Below are 20,820 nucleotides of genomic sequence, written 5' to 3'. Positions count from 1 at the left end.
TGAGAGTTGGCTGCCCCATGGACTGCAACACGAATTTCCCCAACTTTGCATATCTAACAAGAAACAGCAGCCTGTGCCCCACAGTGTCCCCCTGCATGCACTGTCTACACCACGCCTGCTCTACCCATCAACACAATTATGTCACTCTGCCCTCTCTCTGTATCTACACCATTAACAGGTCGACAAAGCTGAGGGCACTGATACTGAACATAAGTGCTTTAAATGAACGCAGCTCAGCGATGAGCGTCACATTAATAACCATAACACCAGAGACGCAACTGCTTACATTTTTTTATAAAACCCCGCAAGCTTTGGCCCCGCGGAGTGTGACTGATGATATCTTGAAAATAAACTGTCACCGAACGAGCAGCGATCTGTAGAATTACGGGAAGCAATCACCTCATTTTACGGTCCTCTCGGGAGAAGCTGGAGACTCGCGGATATCGGAGTCTCGCGTCGAGCCCAGAGCAATCGCAATCCTCGCGATCGCTACCGTGACTGTAATGTCGCCCGCTCACCCGCCGCAAAGAGTAGGTGGTAACCCCCCTGCGTCCTGACTAAATTCTAAACCCAATTTGAATCTGCACAGGAAACCGTTCAGCGTTAAATGAACTCTCGCAGTGTGCGCGTGGTCCCTGTCGGACTCGTACAAACTCTGTTAGAGCTGAATTAACGCAGGTCATTTTACTGTGTGGCTACCGACTCGTCGCAAAGTTCAATACCCCCCTCCCGAAAAAAATTAAAATTATATTAATGAATGTGGATGTTACTCTAATGGTAATGAATGTGTGTGTTACTCTGATAGGTTAAAAATGCTTGTGGATGTTACTCTAATGGTTATGAATGTGGGTGTTACTGTGACAGTACAAAATATTTGTGGATGTTACTCTGACAATAATAAATGTGGATAGGTTTAAAATGTCTGTAGATGTAACTCGGGCAGTATAAAATGTGGCACTGACAGTAATGAATATGGAAACTCTTTAGTCTCTCACCATCGTCTACTGCAGTGAACACGGCCCTGTATGTGTTGTCATGGACGAAAGGGGATTCACGATCCAAAATGGCGGTGGTGTTGACCATCCCTGTGACCGGGTCAACACTGAGCCACCCGGCTGGGTCGTTCAGGACAGCAAACCTAGGAGAACCAGCCGGGTACTTATCAATATCACATCAATGATCAACAAAAAGGTACTAGTTAATGCAATGCCAGCCATCAATAACAAGTTACCAATCAATAATTCCGGTGTTGTGGGGTCTGGAAATGTCTTTCAACAACAGTGTCTCAGAACTAATCAGTCAGGTGCCCCCCCCCCCCCCCCCCCTCCAAAGAGAACGACACCTTTTCTGACTGTAGAAGGTTTAGTCACATGCCTGTCTCCCTGGGGCAGCTGTCTAATTAAATTGTCCTGCCTTCTGTTCCAAACATCTGGTCTCTCTCCTCATCAAAGTGGAAATTATTATTATTATTATTATTATTATTATTATTATTATTATTATTATGAACAACAACAACAGCAATAATAATAATAACAATCATATTCATAATCATACAATACGCATAACTTGATTTGTATAGCACCTTTTTACATGCATCACAAAAGTGCTTCGCAGAACATAAAAGTAAAACGAATGGAGCAGTCTAACCAACGGCACAGTAAAAGCAGAAGAGTGATAAACGCACATAAAGTTATACGGAGCACGAAATGTCAGCGAGTGCGTAACGTGAGGCATAAAACATCAATTCCTCCGCTTCGCATTCTGCGCTGACTGACAGTCTTCCCTGCAGGCATCCCTCTGCTGTAGTAAGACATGTCACTTAAATCTTGTGCGTCTTACAGTAGGCTATATGGCTGCGGATGCCCGAGCCAGACTATAAACATTGTAGATATTAAACTGAGATCCCGAATTGCTGTGGCAACAAAGCGATCGCGCGCACTTCTCGCAACGTATCGGGGGCGGCGGATAAATTCCCAAACCCGGTGATGGGAAGATAGCAAATATCACACAAAGGCGTAAATACGCTTTAGCAGATAGGAGGAAAAACGTCTATAAGCAGTACTGTAGTTTTCTGTTTGCCTCGAGTCCCACAAAAATTTAACCAGACCTGCACTACACAGCAGTGTCTGGATGCTATTCACAGAGCACCGTGTGCTGTTTATCGGGGAATATGCCGTCAGTTCCTGTTTTTCTTAGTTTATGATCGCACTATGATTATATTTTCTTTCTATATTTTTATTTTTTACGTTTTTGAATGGTGCAAATTTGATATGCTGATTGGCACTGCTGGACGCTAAGTCAATGAAAACAGCGTGCGAGCACCATACTGCGCGTTTTACTGAACAAGTTTGAAATTGCTCCTGAGCTAACGGCCATCTAATGATCATCACCCTGGCAATAATGCCATTACCCTGCCGTGATTGCTGAGGCCATAGGGCCAGGTGCATTTATGCAAAATTCTGTATTTAACACTGCAGGATTCCTACAGGTCAGGCAGCTGGTAGAGTAATCAGCACGTTATCTCACACGCCTGCGCTTTATTGTAAGCGGTCTGAAAAGCATGGTAAACCGTGCGCAGTCACACACGTTCTCTCTCACATGAACACACACACATTCGCGCCCGCGCACACACACATCCACACACACACTCTGTCTCATGTCCCTGTTAACATAGCTCAGGAGGTAAGAGCGGTTGTCTGGCAGTCGGAGGGTTGCCGGTTCGATCCCCAGCCCTGGGCATGTCGAAGTGTCCCTGAGCAAGACACCTAACCCCTAACTGCTCCCAACGAGCTGATTGGTACCTTGCATGACAGCCTTTCACCGTTGGTGTGTGTGTGTGTGTGTGTGTGTGAATGGGTAAAATGAGAAGCATCAATTGTAAAACGCTTTGGATAAAAGCGCTATATAAATGCAGTCCATTTACCATTTACCATTCATGTACTCACATAATAACAATGGCACATACAATTACACACATTCACACAAACATACACACAACGGTACTCATTCTCATACGGACATGCACGCTGACACAATCACGTTTTCTCTCACATACATACACACGCATTCACGTAATTACGATCTCACACATTCTTTTCACGTGCACACAAATACACGGAGGAAAAAGAATAAGACATGAATAAAAATAAAAGTGATATTGTAGAAACGGTTCCCTCTCTTTCTGTCAAGCTGTCAAGCCAATCACAAAACACAACCTTTCAGCATCGGGAATAAACACAGGGAACATTAAAGAATCAGAATAACTTTAGTGCTGTCTGACTGTTACTCAGAATAACTTTAGTGCTGTCTGACTGTTACTCAGAATAACTTTAGTGCGGTCTGACTGTTACTCAGAATAACTTTAGTGCTGTCTGACTGTTACTCAGAATATCTGTAGTGCTGTCTGACTGTTACTCAGAATAACTTTAGTGCGGTCTGACTGTTACTCAGAATAACTTTAGTGCTGTCTGACTGTTACTCAGAATATCTGTAGTGCTGTCTGACTGTTACTCAGAATAACTTTAGTGCTGTCTGACTGTTAATCAGAATAACTTTAGTGCTGTCTGACTGTTACTCAGAATAACTTTAGTGCTGTCTGACTGTTACTCAGAATATCTGTAGTGCTGTCTGACTGTTACTAAGAATAACTTCAGTGCTGTCTGACTGTTACTCAGAATAACTTTAGTGCTGTCTGACTGTTAGTCAGAATAACTTTAGTGCTGTCTGACTGTTACTCAGAATATCTGTAGTGCTGTCTGACTGTTACTCAGAATAACTTTAGTGCTGTCTGACTGTTACTCAGAATAACTTTAGTGCTGTCTGACTGTTAGTCAGAATAACTTTAGTGCTGTCTGACTGTTATTCAGATAACAGATAAAAATCCCACAGAGATAAAAAAATAAAAAACACAACCCTAAAAAATTGTGAAAATGTAAAAACACACACACACACACACATACACACAAATGTGCACACACACACACACTCCAATGCTACTACAAACTACAGAAAAACAGAGAGAGAGAGAGAGCTAGAATACTGGACCACCGTTGTGAAAAACATTAAGATTGTAGAAAACGTTTAAAAGGAACAGGCCCCCAGTGACCCCGCCCTGAGAGTGAGTCGGAATGAATGAGTGAGTGCCGACTTGCATCCCTGGCTCCGGCGCAGGCCGATGACATCACTCACCTGATGTGCTGTGCCTGCAGGAGGTCGGGGTCAGTGGCGTTCAGCATTGCCACGGTGCTGCCAGCGGGGATGTTCTCCCGCCTGGTGACCGCCATGGGGTCAGGGAAGAACACCGGACCCTCGTTAACGTCCAGGACCGTGACGTACACCGTCGCCGTGGAGATGGGACTGTACCCCACGTCTGCCACCAGGGGGTCTTCATTCTCCACCTTGATCAGCAGGGAGTGGAACGCTGAACTCTCATAGTCCAAGGGCTGAGAGAGAGAGAGAGAGAGAGAGAGATTTAAAAAAACCCTTTTATTGGGACATTGTTCAAACACAGAAATGACTGTACTTTACAATAAAATAACAGACAAGGCAACAACAAGAAGAAAAAACCCACACCACAGGCAGAGAAGAGAGAATAGATACAGAAATAGATAGATAGATAGATAGATAGATAGATAGATAGATAGATAGATTAAAAAAGAGAACTTAGAGAAGTGCATAAGTGTGCAGTTGTCATTCCAATAAAATAAATGAACCTGAACTTCAGAGAGAGAGAGAAAGAGAGGAAAATAGAGCTAATACAAATGCACTAAAAATGACAAAAAAAAAGGAACTAAAATTGAAAAACAAACTTCAAAGCCACAGACTCCAAGCAGAGACATTACTACATGGGCTGCAGAACATCTGATACGACAAATTCCAGAAAAAAGTGGACTCAGTGACCACAGCTGCCATAGAAGAAAGAGGATATAAACACATTACCAGAACAAAGACTACACAGACACTGTGAGCTGTGACAGACTGACAGAGACAGCGAATGTGTGCTTGTGTGAGTGTGTGTGTGTGTGTGTGAGTGAGTGCGAGTGTGAGTGAGTGAGTGAGTGAGTCAGTGCGTGAGTGTGTGAGTGAGTGAGTGTGTGAGTGTTTGCGTGTGTGAGTGTGTGTGCTTGTGTGAGTGAGTGAGTGAGTGCGTGTGTGAGTGAGCGAGTGAGTGAGTGTGAGTGTTTGCGTGTGTGTGTGCGTGTGTGCTTGTGTGAGTGTGTGAGTGAGTGCGTCAGTGTGTGCGTGTGTGAGTGTTTCCGTTTGTGAGTGTGTGCTTGTGTGAGTGAGTGAGTGTGTGATTGAGTGAGTGAATGAGTAAGAACTGAATGAGTGAGTGAGTAAGTGAATGAATGAGTGAAAAAGTAAGTGAATGAGTGAGTGAATAAGTAAGTGAATGAGTGAGTGGATGAATGAGTGAGTGAGTGAATAAGTAAGTGAATGAGTGAGTGAATAAGTAAGTGAGCGAGTAAGTGAATGAGTGAGTGGATGAATGAATGAGTGAGTGAGTGAGCGAGCGAACAAATGGGATATAGTGTATGAATAAGTCCATGAATGAATACATGAGTGCAAAAGTGGGAATTTGCAATTGAGTCATTGAGTGGGTGAATTGGCTATAGAGTCAATGAGTGTGTATTTGTGAATGACTAAGCCATAATAATAATAATAATAATAATAATAATAATAATAATGATAATAATAATAATGCATTTGTTTGGAATACACCTTTCAAGAAACCCAAGGAGACAGTACAACTCTAATTAAAACAGGATAAAGACCAGAGACATACATAGGATTTTACATTATAGTTCATAGTGGAAGCTACACACATTATTGTGACTGAACTGACCACTTGAAAATGATCTCCCATTGGCTACTCATGTGTGAGGTTCCTGAGAGCTCACTGCTGATTGGTCAAAACACTCTTTATGTCCCTCTGGTAGGCGGGACTTCACCATACCTCCACCACAGATAGCATTCCATGGTTGTTGTCCGGGTTGGTGTGGACCTCAAAACTGCGGTCAGAGTCCCCGCCCAGTATGGAGAACATCGCCCGCCACGCCCCGGTGCCCACCTCGTCCCGGTCCTCCACCGTCAGAGTCAGGACCGCCCCCCTCCAGCTCTCCCTCACTGTGGCCTGGAACTGCAGGATGAAACCAGGAAGGGCAACTTAACGCGGCCACTTCAGGTGTGCGGTCACACACGGGGCAAAGCTGCATCCACGCACGCACCAGCATCACGGGTCCCCTTAAATCCGTTTCTCTTCACCGTGAACCCTGCTCAAAATGGCAGGGGATGTCTTCCCATGGTGCACCTCTCCAAAAGCCGCAGAGGGACCCCCGTGACGCGCTCCCCGCCGAGAGATGCAGTCACATCGATACTTGATATTCTGGGGTGACATAGCTCAGGAGGTAAGACCGATTGTCTGGCAATCGGAGGGTTGCCGGTTCAAACCCCGCCCTGGGAGTGTCAAAGTGTCCTTGAGCAAGACACCTAACCCCTAACTGCTCTGGCGAATGAGAGGCATCAATTGTAAAGCGCTATATAAATGCAGTCCATTTACCATTTCCCTTGTTTTTGCGCGGGCTGTACAGAAGCACAAGCCCTTTGTTCCTACTAAATCCACACGCACTCCAAAGAAGGGCATTTTTGGTACATTCGGTCCGAGCTTGCGTGAGCTCCTGTTTATTTTGGCAAAATAAGAAAATACTACCAGCACACTGCTGTTATGCTCCCAAGTGATTTTTATTTAACTAAAATCCGTGAGCAGTGACAATGTTTCGACCATTTCGGTCTTTGTCGGGTAAAAGTTTATTTTTCTGTTTATTTTTGTCACATATTGTACCCTCTTTTTAGCTGCGAAATGAAGTTTTTAATTCCACAGGAATAATAAATGTTGCCAAAGCATATGGGATATTACTGAGAACATTTAAATGGAACAGGGAAAAGGAAAAATCAATGAAACCGAGAAAGCTGCATTATATCATTATTACGTTAGCATGATTGCGTTAGCATGAGGGGCTAATGCTTCACACTGCCTCCTCTCTCCCAGGAGGAGCAGCAGGCTGCCTGCTTTTGAGAGGCTCTCGGATTCATTTTATTTATTTTGTAGAAGCACAGAGCTCATACTTTTAATAAAATGGAACTCCGTCTCCGCCCTTTGTAGATGACGTCGTAGCGAGCACAACCTTGTGTGTCTGGGCAGCAACATCCACCAATGTCTCGCAGTCTCAATGGCCATGCTGTGCACACTAAGGGCCTGGTTTACTAAGACCTTTAGCATGTGCAAAAACTTTTAGCATACACAAAACTAATAACGCAACCAATGATTGGTGCAAAACAAATGCCATGACCAATCATTGGTCTTGTTATTTGTTGTGTGTGCACTAAAAGGTTTTGCTGGCGCTAAAGCTCTTAGTAAATTAGACCATACGTGTATATGCAATGCTTTCTTTGTCTTTCATATTTTCTTTTTTCACCATGGTTAAGTATTCTGCTTGGGTGTGTTCCCTTTTTAAGGCCCGACAGCATTCTGTTTTGTTTTGTGTCTTTCCCAGTAAACGATGTAATTCTGTCTGCTACGCTCTTTCGTCCCTGGCTCCGCCCACACCCACATTTCAGCCAGTCAGCCTGCAGACCAGCTGTCGGGGTGAGATTCGCCCGCAGTACCTGCGAATGGACTCACACGGCCTTCACGCGGGCAGCTCTGAAAATAGTGGCATTGACACGAAGCTGAAAATTGCTCTTCGCAAGTCCCAGTGTTTACAGAGAGAGCCGGTCTCTATTTGGCGAGCGATAACAAAAGGTGAGATGGGATATTTGGACGGAGTGTAGCACAGTGGGTAAGGAACTGGGCTTGTAACCAAAAGGTCGTAGGTTCGATTCCCGGGTAAGGACACTGCCGTTGTACCCTTGAGCAAGGTACTTAACCGGAATTGCTTCAGTATATCCAGCTGTATAAATGGATACAATGTAAAAGCTGTGTAAGTTGCTCTGGATAAGAGCGTCTGCTAAATGCCTGTAATGTAATGTAATGTAATATTTGGCCACGGCACGTACAGTGCATGTCGCCTGGAGGACATGAGCATTGGAGTTGGTGGCGTCGTGTGATTGGTTGCCCGTAGAGGCCATGCTTCTCAGTTCTTTCGTTGCCCTAGCAGGGCAGCTGTACATCCAATGCCTCGCTTCCCCTGCCAGTCAAAAATCTATACGCACGGCTGCCATGTCGCTTGTTAAGAGTGCATTGTAGTGTAAATCTGTCAGGTCCCCGATGTGTGTCCGCGGTGGAAGGGTGGGGTGGGAGTGGCGCTCACCAGCGATTGGGTGAACTTGGGGGCGTGGTCGTTCTTGTCGGCGATGGTGATGGTGGCGGTCGCTGTGCCGGTGAGCCCCACGTCGCTCCCCGCCATGTCCTTGGCGACGATCTCCAGCTCATACTGCGTGGTGGGCAGCGCCTGGGGCGGCAGAGCGGGATGTGCAACCATGGTTACAAGCGTGGACCAATCACCACGTTTTACACGGACCACAGAGGGCACAATAATCAATAGCCATCTTAAACGCTAACCACTTCAGTTACACTGATCAATCAACCATTTCGAACACTAACCACTTGGTTTACACTGATCAATAACTGTTTTATGTTCTAACCACTTGCGTTATATTGCCCAATAATCATCATACATACTGACCACTTGGGTTTTTATTTTTTTTTTTATTTAACCTTTATTTACCCAGGGTTACATTGACTAATCATCATTATAGACCACAAATAACCAGGTCATGAACCAATTACCATTACCCATCAGGAGTGTTTCAAATATTAGCATCTTATCGTGTATTTTAGTCCTCAGTCTGGATGATTAAGAAATATTGTTATTAGCATTTCTGTCTTCCAATCTCTGTGCAATGGTAGCTGTTACCGATGTGTAATCATAGCATCTCAGTTATCACCACAGCATCAGCTGCTTCTTCACAGGATATTAACACGCAGGTAAAAATGGCCAATTAAATACTTGTATGTAAATTAGATTTAAGGACAGGGGTTTCTGATTGGATGTGGATTAGATCGCAGCATAAGGGCAGGGAGGTCTGCTGCTGGGAGTGATTTTGGGGGGAAGAGTGCACGTGACAGGCCGGCTCCCGTGGACTGCGTTGGCGGAAGGGACCGTGGCGCTCATGTCGCGAAGGCTGACAAATCCTCTGCGGAGCTGAAGATAGCGGGAATGTCGCCCAAATTATTTGCCGGTTCCATTTTAAACACTTGGCAGTGTGATTGCGCGCTTTTTCCTTGGCGAAGGAAGTTTTCAGTTTCGGAAGCGTACACGGTCTACAACTCCGCACGGTCACTGCTTCAGAACCATCCCGTGCGATTTCTGGTTAAAGAAACGGTCCCCCTTCGTTCTATTTCCGAGTGATGAACTGAGACAAGATCAAGTTTAAGTTGAATAATAGTTTGTCGTAATCTTGCTTCTGCTCTTTGGGAATGGCAGGCAAGGCTAACACATTGCACTGAAAGTGTAAGAACTTATCTCCCTTAATGAACGCAATAAAACCCTACTCCCACAGCCATAAGCAATGCATGCTTATTAAGTGTGCTCCATCTGTTTCAGTCAACTCCCACAAGCCTCTTACCTGTACCCATAATACCCTGCTCAGCTGAGATTAGCTTCTTCCACAGGCATACTAATCGATACATATATACATACTGTATATAAGTATAATTAATCTATCACAGAGCTGTGACAGGCACCATTTTCACATTTGTCAGGTCTAAAAGGCTAAGCCGACCAGCAGCTGTATGTTTATGTGTATGCGTGTACGTGTGTGAATGTGTGAGTATTAATGCCCCCTCCCCCACCCCTCTAAGTTAAACGCTGTTCTCCTTCCTGCCAGATCCCATGACCCAATGCACAATCTCTGTGGGGCGATTACCACGGAAACCTCTATCTACAGCTTACTACCATCCACACGCACACAGACACACACTCTCACACACTCACACACACACACACACACACGCACACAGACACACACACAGGCACCTGCACACACACTCACACACACACACACACACTCACACTCTCACACACACTCACATACACACACGCATACAGACACACACACATATTACACACACACGCACAGACACCCACATATACACACATGCACACGCACACACACAGACACGCAGACACACACACACATTACACGCACACACACACACGTATACACAGACACACACATACACACACCATACACACGCACAAGCACACATGCGCACACACAGGCACAGACACACACACAAACACACATGCAGACACACACACACATTACACACACACACACACACTTAACCACCCCCTTGCCCCCCCCCCCCCCCCCCCCCACACACACACACACACAATGAAAACATTTAACTTCCAGCTGGTCATATTTATACCTTGGGAACCTCAAGATACTTCATTGCCATATCGGTAAAGACAGGGATTTGTGACAGCGCAGCCCGAAAGAAAAGACAACCACAGACACACAATTCACATACAATGCACACCATCGCATAATAAATTATCTTCAATAATCAATGCGGTACCAGGATCACCCCAAAATCAAATTATATTTTGATAAATTAATTAAAACAACAATAATAAAAATGTCCAATAAAATCCAATAAAATTAAATTAAATCCAATGAAGTGCACAGTGAATCTCCCTATTTATTTGATGCTAAAACAACATTCGTTGAGTTCAAAAACGGCAAGGCTAGGGGATAAGTGCCATTAGGCGCAAACCAAGTGCAGCTGTGACTGCCCCTGAGTCTCTTATTAGAAGGAAGTGGCTTAAGGAGACAATTTGCGGGGCGAGAGGTGTCAGTTAGAGTTTTACGAGCCTTTTCGAAGCAATCTGCCGTGACGGACAGACGCAGCCGAGGGGAGATGAATTTAGCAGCCGAGTGCCCCGCTCTTCCGAGCCGCTTCCTATCGGTCTCCGTTGTGCAACCGCACCAGGCGGAGACAGAAAAGGTCCGCACGCGTTCAGTGACAGCCCCGTAAAAGTATAGCACTTCCTCCTTGGACACCTCGAACTTCCTCAGCTGTCTCGTAAAATGCAGCCTTTGATGGGATTTTAATACAATGGGGTTGGTGTCGTCCTCACATTTCAATGAGCTGCAAATTGTAGTACCAAAAAACTTCACCTTCTCCGCAATTTTACCCTCAATAACAAGTGGTGACAGTTCATCTTTCTCCCTTCTAAAATCAACCACCTTTAGTTTTCACAATATTGTGGTTCGAATTGTTAACAGCCCTTCTACTTCCCTTCTGTAAGCTGATTCATCCCCATTATTAACCAAACCTACTACAGTTGTGGCATCAGCAAACTTTTTACAGGGTTACCAACAATGACTATATATGGTTACTTTTGTATTTATTGATTTTTATCGATTTAATCACCTGAAATTGAAATATTCTTCTGCAGCCGTTTGGGCACATTTTACCGTTGTCAATCAAAACTGTCGTTGGTAGTTGAACTTGGACCGTTGTTATGCAACAAATAGGATATAACAGGCCAATAGTCAGATTGTAACAAGTTTTACAGTGTCTGAGTGAGACACACAGTCATTAGTGTACAGTAATTAGAGTCATGGTGACAACACACAACCATGCGGAGCTCTAGAACAGAGGAACCTGGGTTTTGAGAGCCTAATATTGATTATAACAACTTGTTTCTTATTGGTTAAAAAGTCTAAAATCCAAAGGCAAAGTGACTGCACAATTCCAAGCCCCCTCATCTTATCATAAAGTCTTCCAGATAAGACAGTATTAAAAGAAGAGCTGTAATCAATAAATAGTGTATGGGCATAGTCGCGTGGGGCCTTGTGGTGCTGCATCATTGAATGTAATCAAAAAGAGATACAGCATCCTCCGCAGGTCTCCTGGCCTGGTAGGCAAATTGGTTTGAATCTAAATTAGTGTTGGTTGAATGATTGCTCAACAGTCTTTCAAAGATCTTCATAATAATAGGAGTGAGTGCTGCCGGCCTGTAGTCATTAACAGTTTACACTAGGTTTCCTGGCAACAGGGACAATGATAGCGGATTTAAAACATGCTGGTACACTGACTTAAAGACCAGTGAACAATTTTTGTAAAAACATCAGCACATACCACCAGTATATATCACACACTCTCCAGTACCATACTCAGAGCTACCAGCTATACTAGCACTATACATCACGCACTCTCCACTACCATATTCAGAGCTATCTGCTATACCAGCACTATACATCACGCACTCTCTACTACCATATTCAGAGCTACCTGCTATACCACCAGTATACATCACACACTCTCCAGTACCATACTCAGAGCTAGCTGCTATACCACCAGTATACATCACACACTCTCCACTACCATACTCAGAGCTATCTGCTATACCACCAGTATACATCACTCACTCTCCACTACCATACTCAGAGCTAGCTGCTATACCACCAGTATACATCACACACCCTCCACTACCATACTCAGAGCTACCTGCTATACCACCAGTATACATCACACACTCTCCAGTACCATACTCAGAGCTAGCTGCTATACCACCAGTATACATCACACACTCTCCACTACCATACTCAGAGCTACCTGCTATACCACCAGTATACATCACACACTCTCCACTACCATACTCAGAGCTACCTGTTATACCACCAGTATACATCACACACTCTACCCTCCTGCACCCAGGGCTACCTGCTGTGCTGTCACTCTGCATCACAGAATAACAAGGTCGGTTGGCTGTTCAGTATGTCAGTGATTTACACAGTCTCCACAGTCAGGTGTGTTTATGTGTGCGAATCTGTGTTTGGAGGAGTTTGTGTCACACTCGTCTCTGTTTGCTGCCTGCTGTTCGCTGCCTGCTGTTCGCTGCCTGCGGTTTGCTGCTGGCTTCCTGTCGGCGTGTCGCCCGTCTGTTGATTGTTTGATCGGTGTGATGTCGTATCATAGGCTTGTGCATGTTTTTACCCTCCACCCTTGCTCTATGTATACAGGGCAAGGGTGTGGGCACACAGTACATATGGAATATATATGCATAAATTCAATTTCTGCATGGTACTTCAAAGACAGCCAGTAGCCGGTGGCACACAGCATGAGGTGATGTGATTGTCTCTAAGCAAACTGAAGGGACTCCCTCCTGTGCAGACTCAGAGCACAGATGCATACATAAATAAAGATGGCTGCATTGACTTGCTCCTCAGCAGTCACATCAAAGGCTCTGCTGGGCGAGAGCTCTGGCAAAGCGGCCTCTGATTAACCGCCACGGCACACATGAATTATGGCTGCCGGGTGATCCGATATCACACGGTGATATCAGAGGGACTGGAAAAAGACCCCTGATCCTGCTACTGCTCCTATCCCCCCCACTGCTCCTGTTCCTGTTCCTGTTCCTGCCCCTGACCCTGTGCCATTTTCTGCTCTTGCTCCTGTTCCTCCCCCTGCTCCTGTTCCTGCTCTTGCTCCTATTCCTCCCCTGCTCCTGTTCCTGCCCCTGCCCCTGACCCTGTGCCATTTTCTGCTCCTGCTCCTGCTCTTGCTCCTATTCCTCCCCCTGCTCCCGTTCCTGCTCTTGCTCCTATTCCTCCCCCTGCTCCTGTCCCTGCTCTTGCTCCTATTCCTCCCCCTGCTCCTGTCCCTGCTCTTGCTCCTATTCCTCCCCCTGCTCCCATACCTGCTCTTGCTCCTATTCCTCCCCCTGCTCCTGTTCCTGCTCTTGCTCCTATTCCTCCCCCTGCTCATCCCCCTGCTCTTGCTCCTATTCCTCCCCCTGCTCCTATTCCAGGCCCTGACCCTGCTCATGATTCTGCTTCTGCTCCTACTCCTGCTCCTGTTCCTGCTGCTGGCCCTACTCCTGTTCCTGCTCCTGTCCCTGTCCCTGCCCCTGCTCCTGCTTATGTTTCTGCTCCTGCTCCTGCCCTGCTCATGTTTCTGCCCCTGCTCCTGGCCTGCTCATATTTCTGCTTCTGCTCGTGGCCCTGTCCCTGCTCCTGTTCCTGTCCCTTGCTGCTGAGAAATGACACAGGAATAGAGGCCTTATTGAAAATATAGTGACCCATCACAAGTCTGCATCAGATTTCGTTAGTAAGGTCGGTCTGTCTGACACTCAATACATCTGTCTGTCTGTTTATATGTATGTATGCATGTATGTATGTACATATGTCAGTGTGAATGTATATATGCATGTAGGTTATGTGTGTACAGTATATTACATGTTTATTCATGCACGTTATTCTCACACCCACACACACCACAACCAAATACGAACACACACATACACACACACGCGCGCACAAAGCCCTGTCTCTTGGAAGTCTCAGATGTGCTGTACCTGGTGAATGTGAACAGCAAAACCAAATCCTCCATAAGCTATTTGTTTAATGAAATGTCCTCCAGAAGCACATTCACGTCTCAAAATTGAAACAATAAATAAAATAAATAAATGTCATGGCACTGCCAATAATAGCCATGCGGAAGAATACCACATTTAAGCTTGTTTGCATATCAATGAGGGCGCTGCACATAGTTATACTATATGTAATTACTGGTGCAACGGAGTGCAACAGGCAGTGAAGAGCCGGATGAGGAAAGGACAGTGAGCCTCATGTTTGTACTCCATTATGTCCGAGCGCTAATATCAGTGTTTTACGAGCAGGAGCCGTAGCGGTTAGGAGTGGGAGACCCTCTCCCCCATCAATCTAATGAGTGTAAATGGCACACACAAATCGTCTCTTACACACACATCCTGCGTCCGCTCCCCACAAATGGAAATCCGCTTAGTGATGCTCAAACCCCACATCACACATACGCATTAACGCACACACACATTAACAAGCACACACCCACACACATTAACACGCACACACACACATTAACATATACACACACACACACACTAACATATACACACACACACACACACACACATATTAACATATATACACACCCACACACATTAACACGCACACACACACACACACTAACATATACACACACACACACACACACATATTAACATATATACACACACACACACATTAACATATATACACACCCACACACATTAACATATATACACACCCACACACATTAACACGCACACACACACATTGACATATACACACACACACAAACACACATTAACATATACACACACACACACACACACATATTAACATATATATACACACACACATTAATATACGCACACATGAACACACGCACACACACATTAACACACACATATATAAACACATAAACGTACACGCATACACACTCATTAATACACACACACACATTAACATACGCATACAAACACACACACACACACACACATTAACATACGCATACAAACACAAACACACACGTACACACACAGACACAGAAAGAGGCACTGAAGGGCAGTGCTCTTATGGTGAAGGGGAATTATTCATTTTCATGACTTTAGAACTATGCACATCAGTGGCAGCTGGTGACTCAAAAAATTGGGGAGGACAGGAAGAAAACCAACCCACGGCGTCATGTTATTTTACACTAGTAGGCTACTTATCTCTACCACACCCACTCACACTATAACACATACCCCCACTACACCTACCACACCTACTCACACTATAACACACACCCCCACTATACCTACCACACCCACTCACACTACAACACACACCCCCACTACACCTACCACACCCACTCACACTACAACACACACTCCCACTATACCTACCACACACACTCACACTACAACACACACCCCCACTACACCTACCACACCCACTCACACTACAACACACACCCCCACTATACCTACCACACCCACTCACACTACAACACACACCCCCACTACACCTACCACACCCACTCACGCTACAACACACACCCCCACTATACCTACCACACCCACTCACACTATAACACACACCTTCACTATACCTCCCACACCCACTCACGCTACAACACACACCCCCACTACACCTACCACACCCACTCACGCTACAACACACACCCCCACTATACCTACCACACCCACTCACGCTACAACACACACCCCCACTATACCTATCACACCCACTCACACTATAACACACACCCCCACTATACCTACCACACCCACTCACACTACAACACACACCCCCACTATACCTACCACACCCACTCACACTACAGCACACACCCCCACTACACCTACCACACCTACTCACACTATAACACACACCCCCACTATACCTACCACACCCACTCACACTACAACACACACTCCCACTACACCTACCACACCCACTCACACTACAACACACACCCCCACTATACCTACCACACCCACTCACACTACAACACACATCCCCACTACACCTACCACACCCACTCACACTACAACACACCCCCACTATACCTACCACACCCACTCACGCTACAACACACACCCCCACTATATCTACCACACCCACTCACACTATAACACACACCCCCACTATATCTACCACACCCACTCACACTACAACACACACCCCCACTACACCTACCACAACCACTCACACTACAACACACACCCCCACTATACCTACCACACCCACTCACGCTACAACACACACCCCCACTACACCTACCACACCCACTCACACTACAACACACACCCCCACTACACCTACCACACCCACTCACACTACAACACACACCCCCACTATACCTACCACACCCACTCACACTACAACACACACCCCCACTATACCTACCACACCCACTCACGCTACAACACACACCCCCACTACACCTACCACACCCACTCACACTACAACACACACCCCAACTATATATGAATGGCGGCTCCTTCATACGCCCCTCCCCCTACCCTCGGTACGCCTTCACAATCCTGTTTCATTCACAACTCTAGTATGGTCACCGTCTCAGAACTGAAAGTCCTGTCATGTGGTATGGATGGATGAAACAAACACAGCGAAAGAGGGGAGTGTGATCCAGGCAAGGTATCAAAAAACATTTTACATTTTGGTACATTCGCAATTAACTTCATTGGTGGTGGAGCCCACAGTTTGAGATTTCTTAAGTGTATTGGACAAGCCTTAAACTCCACATCCCATCAACTGTTACAAAAGATTGTGTGTTGCTTTGTCCAATACAGAAATTCCTTCAGGCCTACTGACCAACACAGAGATTCCTCCGGGCCTACAGTTCAACACAGAGATTCCTCTTGGCCTACAGTCCAACACAGAGATTCCTCCTAGCTAACAGTTCAATACAAAGGTTCCTCCTGGCCTACAGTTCAACACAGAGATTCTTCTTGGTCTACAGTCCAACACAGAGATTCCTCCTGGCCAACAGTTCAACAGAGAGAATCCTCCAGGCCTACAGTTTAACACAGAGATTCCTCCTGGCCTATAGCCCAAGAAAGTCAAAGATAGAACAAAAAAAGCCTATCACATCTCATAGCAATTTAAATCTTTATTTTAGCCTCAACTCAAGCATATTTTAATTGATCTGATGAAATTCTACTCCCGTACAAAACAGTGATTTATACAGCCAACCTCCAGTGGAATGCAATTTTCCTCTTTGGTGGTTGGAAATCTAATTAATGAATGGGATCTCATTTCCTCACTAATGCATGTGGACAGAGCTGTGACAGAGACGGATTGAGGAAGGAGTAGATCACCGGGCTGTTTGTCATTTCTATGCATGGACCCTCTCTCCTGCCCAATCAAACTACAGTAACAGGACTCTCTTTCTTCAGTAACACATGACATCATATGGGTCACATGACCGTGTTGCCATGGCATTGCCATTCAAAGTTAATTGTGGCAGTTTGGCTATGATCAATGGGCGAAGTCTGCACCATGAGCTGGCTCGGTTATTCAGCTAATACTAATGGATGGCCATGCAAAGCTTTACTGCCAACTAACAATTAAGTATGTCTTTACTGCTAACAGATTGTGTACATTTTTGCTGCCAACTAATGATGAAATCATTTTCTCCACCACCCGATGTTGATATATGATTTTTTAGTGCTACACCGATGATGGTGTTAAGTTTGGTGTCATTCACGCTGAATTATGAATAACACCAATGGTGTCTGAGAGATTGAAAGGCAGAACAGTGACAGAAAGGCGCTGTCATCACAGCAAGAACAGCTTTCATACAGTTTCATCAGCAGCTCAACTGGGAGGCTGTGCTGACAAGTGCCAGGAGAAAAATGATTTTTTAATGCTGTTTCTGCACATGGTAAAATGTGCATGTGCCTGCATTGTGTGTGTGGTGCGTGTGTGTGTGCGTGTGCGTGTGCGTGTGCGTGTGCGTGTGCGTGTGTGTGTGTGTGTGTGTGCGTGTGTGTGTGTGTGCGTGTGCGTGTGTGTGTGTTCTATTTGCTTTTGGTGTTCTGTGAGAGTGAACATATTACGTTTGTGTCTTAGCCTGCTTTGCAAAGTTGTCTGAGCAGAAAATTCACGTCTCGGTGCTGTTTAATTATCCCAGAAAGAGTAAAAAACGAAAAAAGTGAGACAGATAGAGAAAGGAAGGGAGGAGACAAAGAAGCAGGAGGAGAGAGGAAAAAAGAAGTGAAAGAGAAGTGGAGGAAGGTTTCAGAGACCCCTGCATAGAATGCTGTGGTTGCGCACTTAAATCTGAATATGAAATATGCGAAATAAATCAATTTTATCTACAGTCTGTCCACCGCACACTTCCCTTGATTATTTGCATATAAATGGCATAAAATAATAAATCTCCCTTAAGTGTGTAAGGGTACTGTGTGAGCACGAGAGAGAGAGAGAGAGAGAGAGAGAGAGAGGGGGCAGACATTGTGTGACCAGGGATTATTATTATAATATTATTGTATTTCAGGAGAATGAAGCTGTTCTGGAGCACATGTAAGTGAGGGACGGAGGTGGGGAGAGAGAGAAGAGAGAGAGAGGAAGAGGGAAAGAGACAGAGTATGTTATGATTCAGAATATTGTCCCCTGCCCTGCGGGAAAAATGCGGGAAAGCATAAAAAGAATAGGCTATTGTGATTAATCAACACTCTCTACAGTGGAAAAACCCCAATACTCCACCCCTAACGTCCGGGGTGATTACTGCGAGTGATTAGCACTGGATGGATCTGACCAATGAAAACACAGATATCAAATGGCCAGCACCAGCGCCGTGTTATCTGATTGGCTGGAGAGCAAAACTCCCACCTCTCTATCGAGCAGCCCGACGGAGGTTGCCGTGACGACGTGGCCCTTTTCCGGGTCGATGTAGAACATGCTTGGCGAGGGCAGGTCGGGCGACTGCTTGGCGAGGCTGTAGCGCAGGGCGGCGTTGTCTGTGTTGGGGTCGTCCGCGTCCCACGCCGTCACCGTCATCACGGTGGTCCCTGAAGAAGCAGCAGGGAACTTATTTTTGTTAACTTTTACGGAACGGAAAGTGCACTCACAAAGTTACGCAAGACATCACAGACCTAGCCCTAATCACTCCAGTGTCAGCTAGAAAGTCGGGGCGACATAGCTCAGGAGGTAAGACCGATTGTCTGGCAGTCTGAGGGCTGCCGGTTCAAACCCCGCCCTCGGCGTGTCGAAGTGTTCTTGAGCAAGACACCTAACCCCTAATTGCTCTGGCGAATGAGAGGCATCAGTTGTAAAGCGCTTTGGATAAAAGCGCTATATAAATGCAGTCCATTTACCAAATCATCTGTGTTTGGAACTCTGGAAAAATTCCTTGTTTGGTATACATTGGAGTGTAATAACTATCCAAAAAATTCTAGGCAACTGGCTAAAAATCTGAGAAGAAAAGATCTGTTCCTAAGTGCGCTATAACTGTAACTCCTTCTGAGAGAGAAGCACAGCTTCGAAGTTGTTCTGCCAGAAGAACATGTAACTTCCATAACCTGAGGGACTAGTTTTCTGGTACTGGACACCATCTTCCCTTAAATATAAACTAATTATCAATACACCACCCTCTCCCTGGCACTGCCGAGAGCAATGTGTGAAAACAGAAACACGATCCAACCACCATTTTTCTGTTTCCTGTTTTGGACTGCTGCAGTTGTGTGCTGAAGTTGTGATAAAGTTTGGCGAGATCTGCCTCCATTTTGAGGGAGGAAAAAAGCTGACTGACAGAGAAGTCTAGGCTACGTGATTTCTGATTGGCTGACGGGGAGGCGCACATGTTCTCTGATTGGTCGACAGGGAGATGCACCCGATTTCTGTTTTTGGCTTAGATATTCAGAAGTGAGGTTTGGCAACGCCGATTGATTGCCGAAGAAAATTAAAGTACATCCATGCTTTTTTATTTTGCACCAAAAGGGCACTGTGTGTGTGAATTGTGTGACCGGATAAGGGTACCGTGTGCAGCAAGTTTGCGATCGGCTAAGCTCTCCGCGGGTGTTCACGCGTGCAAATTGCAGCAGGTCCTCCGAAGCACTTTCGGGCCTCAGCCCTTCCTGCCAATCAGCGGTTGCTTACTTACCGTCGTCTGAAGAAGCGGGAGTCAAGGGCTCCATTACCGAAGCACCTTTGCCGCTGTCTCGAAGGCTCCAGACTGTCTGGGAGATTTTTTTTGAGGTTTTCGAAATCGTCAGGCGTAAGGGAAAATCTGTTTCTCTCGCCTGCGTCTGGAGCAGCGTCGCGTGCGTCTCCTCGGGGCACGCGAGCGAGCTCTCGCTCAACCGGAGACGCCGAGCAATTCAAAGTGATTCATTTCAAACTTTAGGTGGAGAGCGACGCTTCGCTGATTTCCATCTGTCTCACGGATCTCCGGTTCCCGAACGCGAGGCCCCATTTTACTTTGGGACTTACCGC

General features: G+C 45.7%; 1 protein-coding gene across 3 annotated transcripts in view; it reads right to left on the bottom strand.

Moving 5' to 3' along the window:
- The window catches only part of LOC118215172 (cadherin-13-like), a 42,586-nt gene that overhangs the window by 6,702 nt on the left and 15,064 nt on the right, over nucleotides 1-20,820 (bottom strand). For all 3 annotated transcript variants that reach the window (XM_035395648.1, XM_035395647.1, XM_035395649.1), the window contains 5 exons: nucleotides 19,219-19,397; nucleotides 8,310-8,450; nucleotides 5,957-6,139; nucleotides 4,189-4,442; nucleotides 996-1,138 (listed from right to left, as the gene is read on the bottom strand). In XM_035395648.1, coding sequence (XP_035251539.1) covers nucleotides 996-1,138; nucleotides 4,189-4,442; nucleotides 5,957-6,139; nucleotides 8,310-8,450; nucleotides 19,219-19,397 — 900 coding nt within the window. The remainder of the gene's footprint in view (nucleotides 1-995; nucleotides 1,139-4,188; nucleotides 4,443-5,956; nucleotides 6,140-8,309; nucleotides 8,451-19,218; nucleotides 19,398-20,820) is intronic.

Source organism: Anguilla anguilla, chromosome 16 (genome assembly GCF_013347855.1).
Source record: "Anguilla anguilla isolate fAngAng1 chromosome 16, fAngAng1.pri, whole genome shotgun sequence".
NCBI classification, from domain to species: domain Eukaryota; kingdom Metazoa; phylum Chordata; class Actinopteri; order Anguilliformes; family Anguillidae; genus Anguilla; species Anguilla anguilla.
The sequence above is the reverse complement of the archived record's forward strand: the minus strand, read 5'-3'. Positions and strand labels throughout refer to the sequence as shown.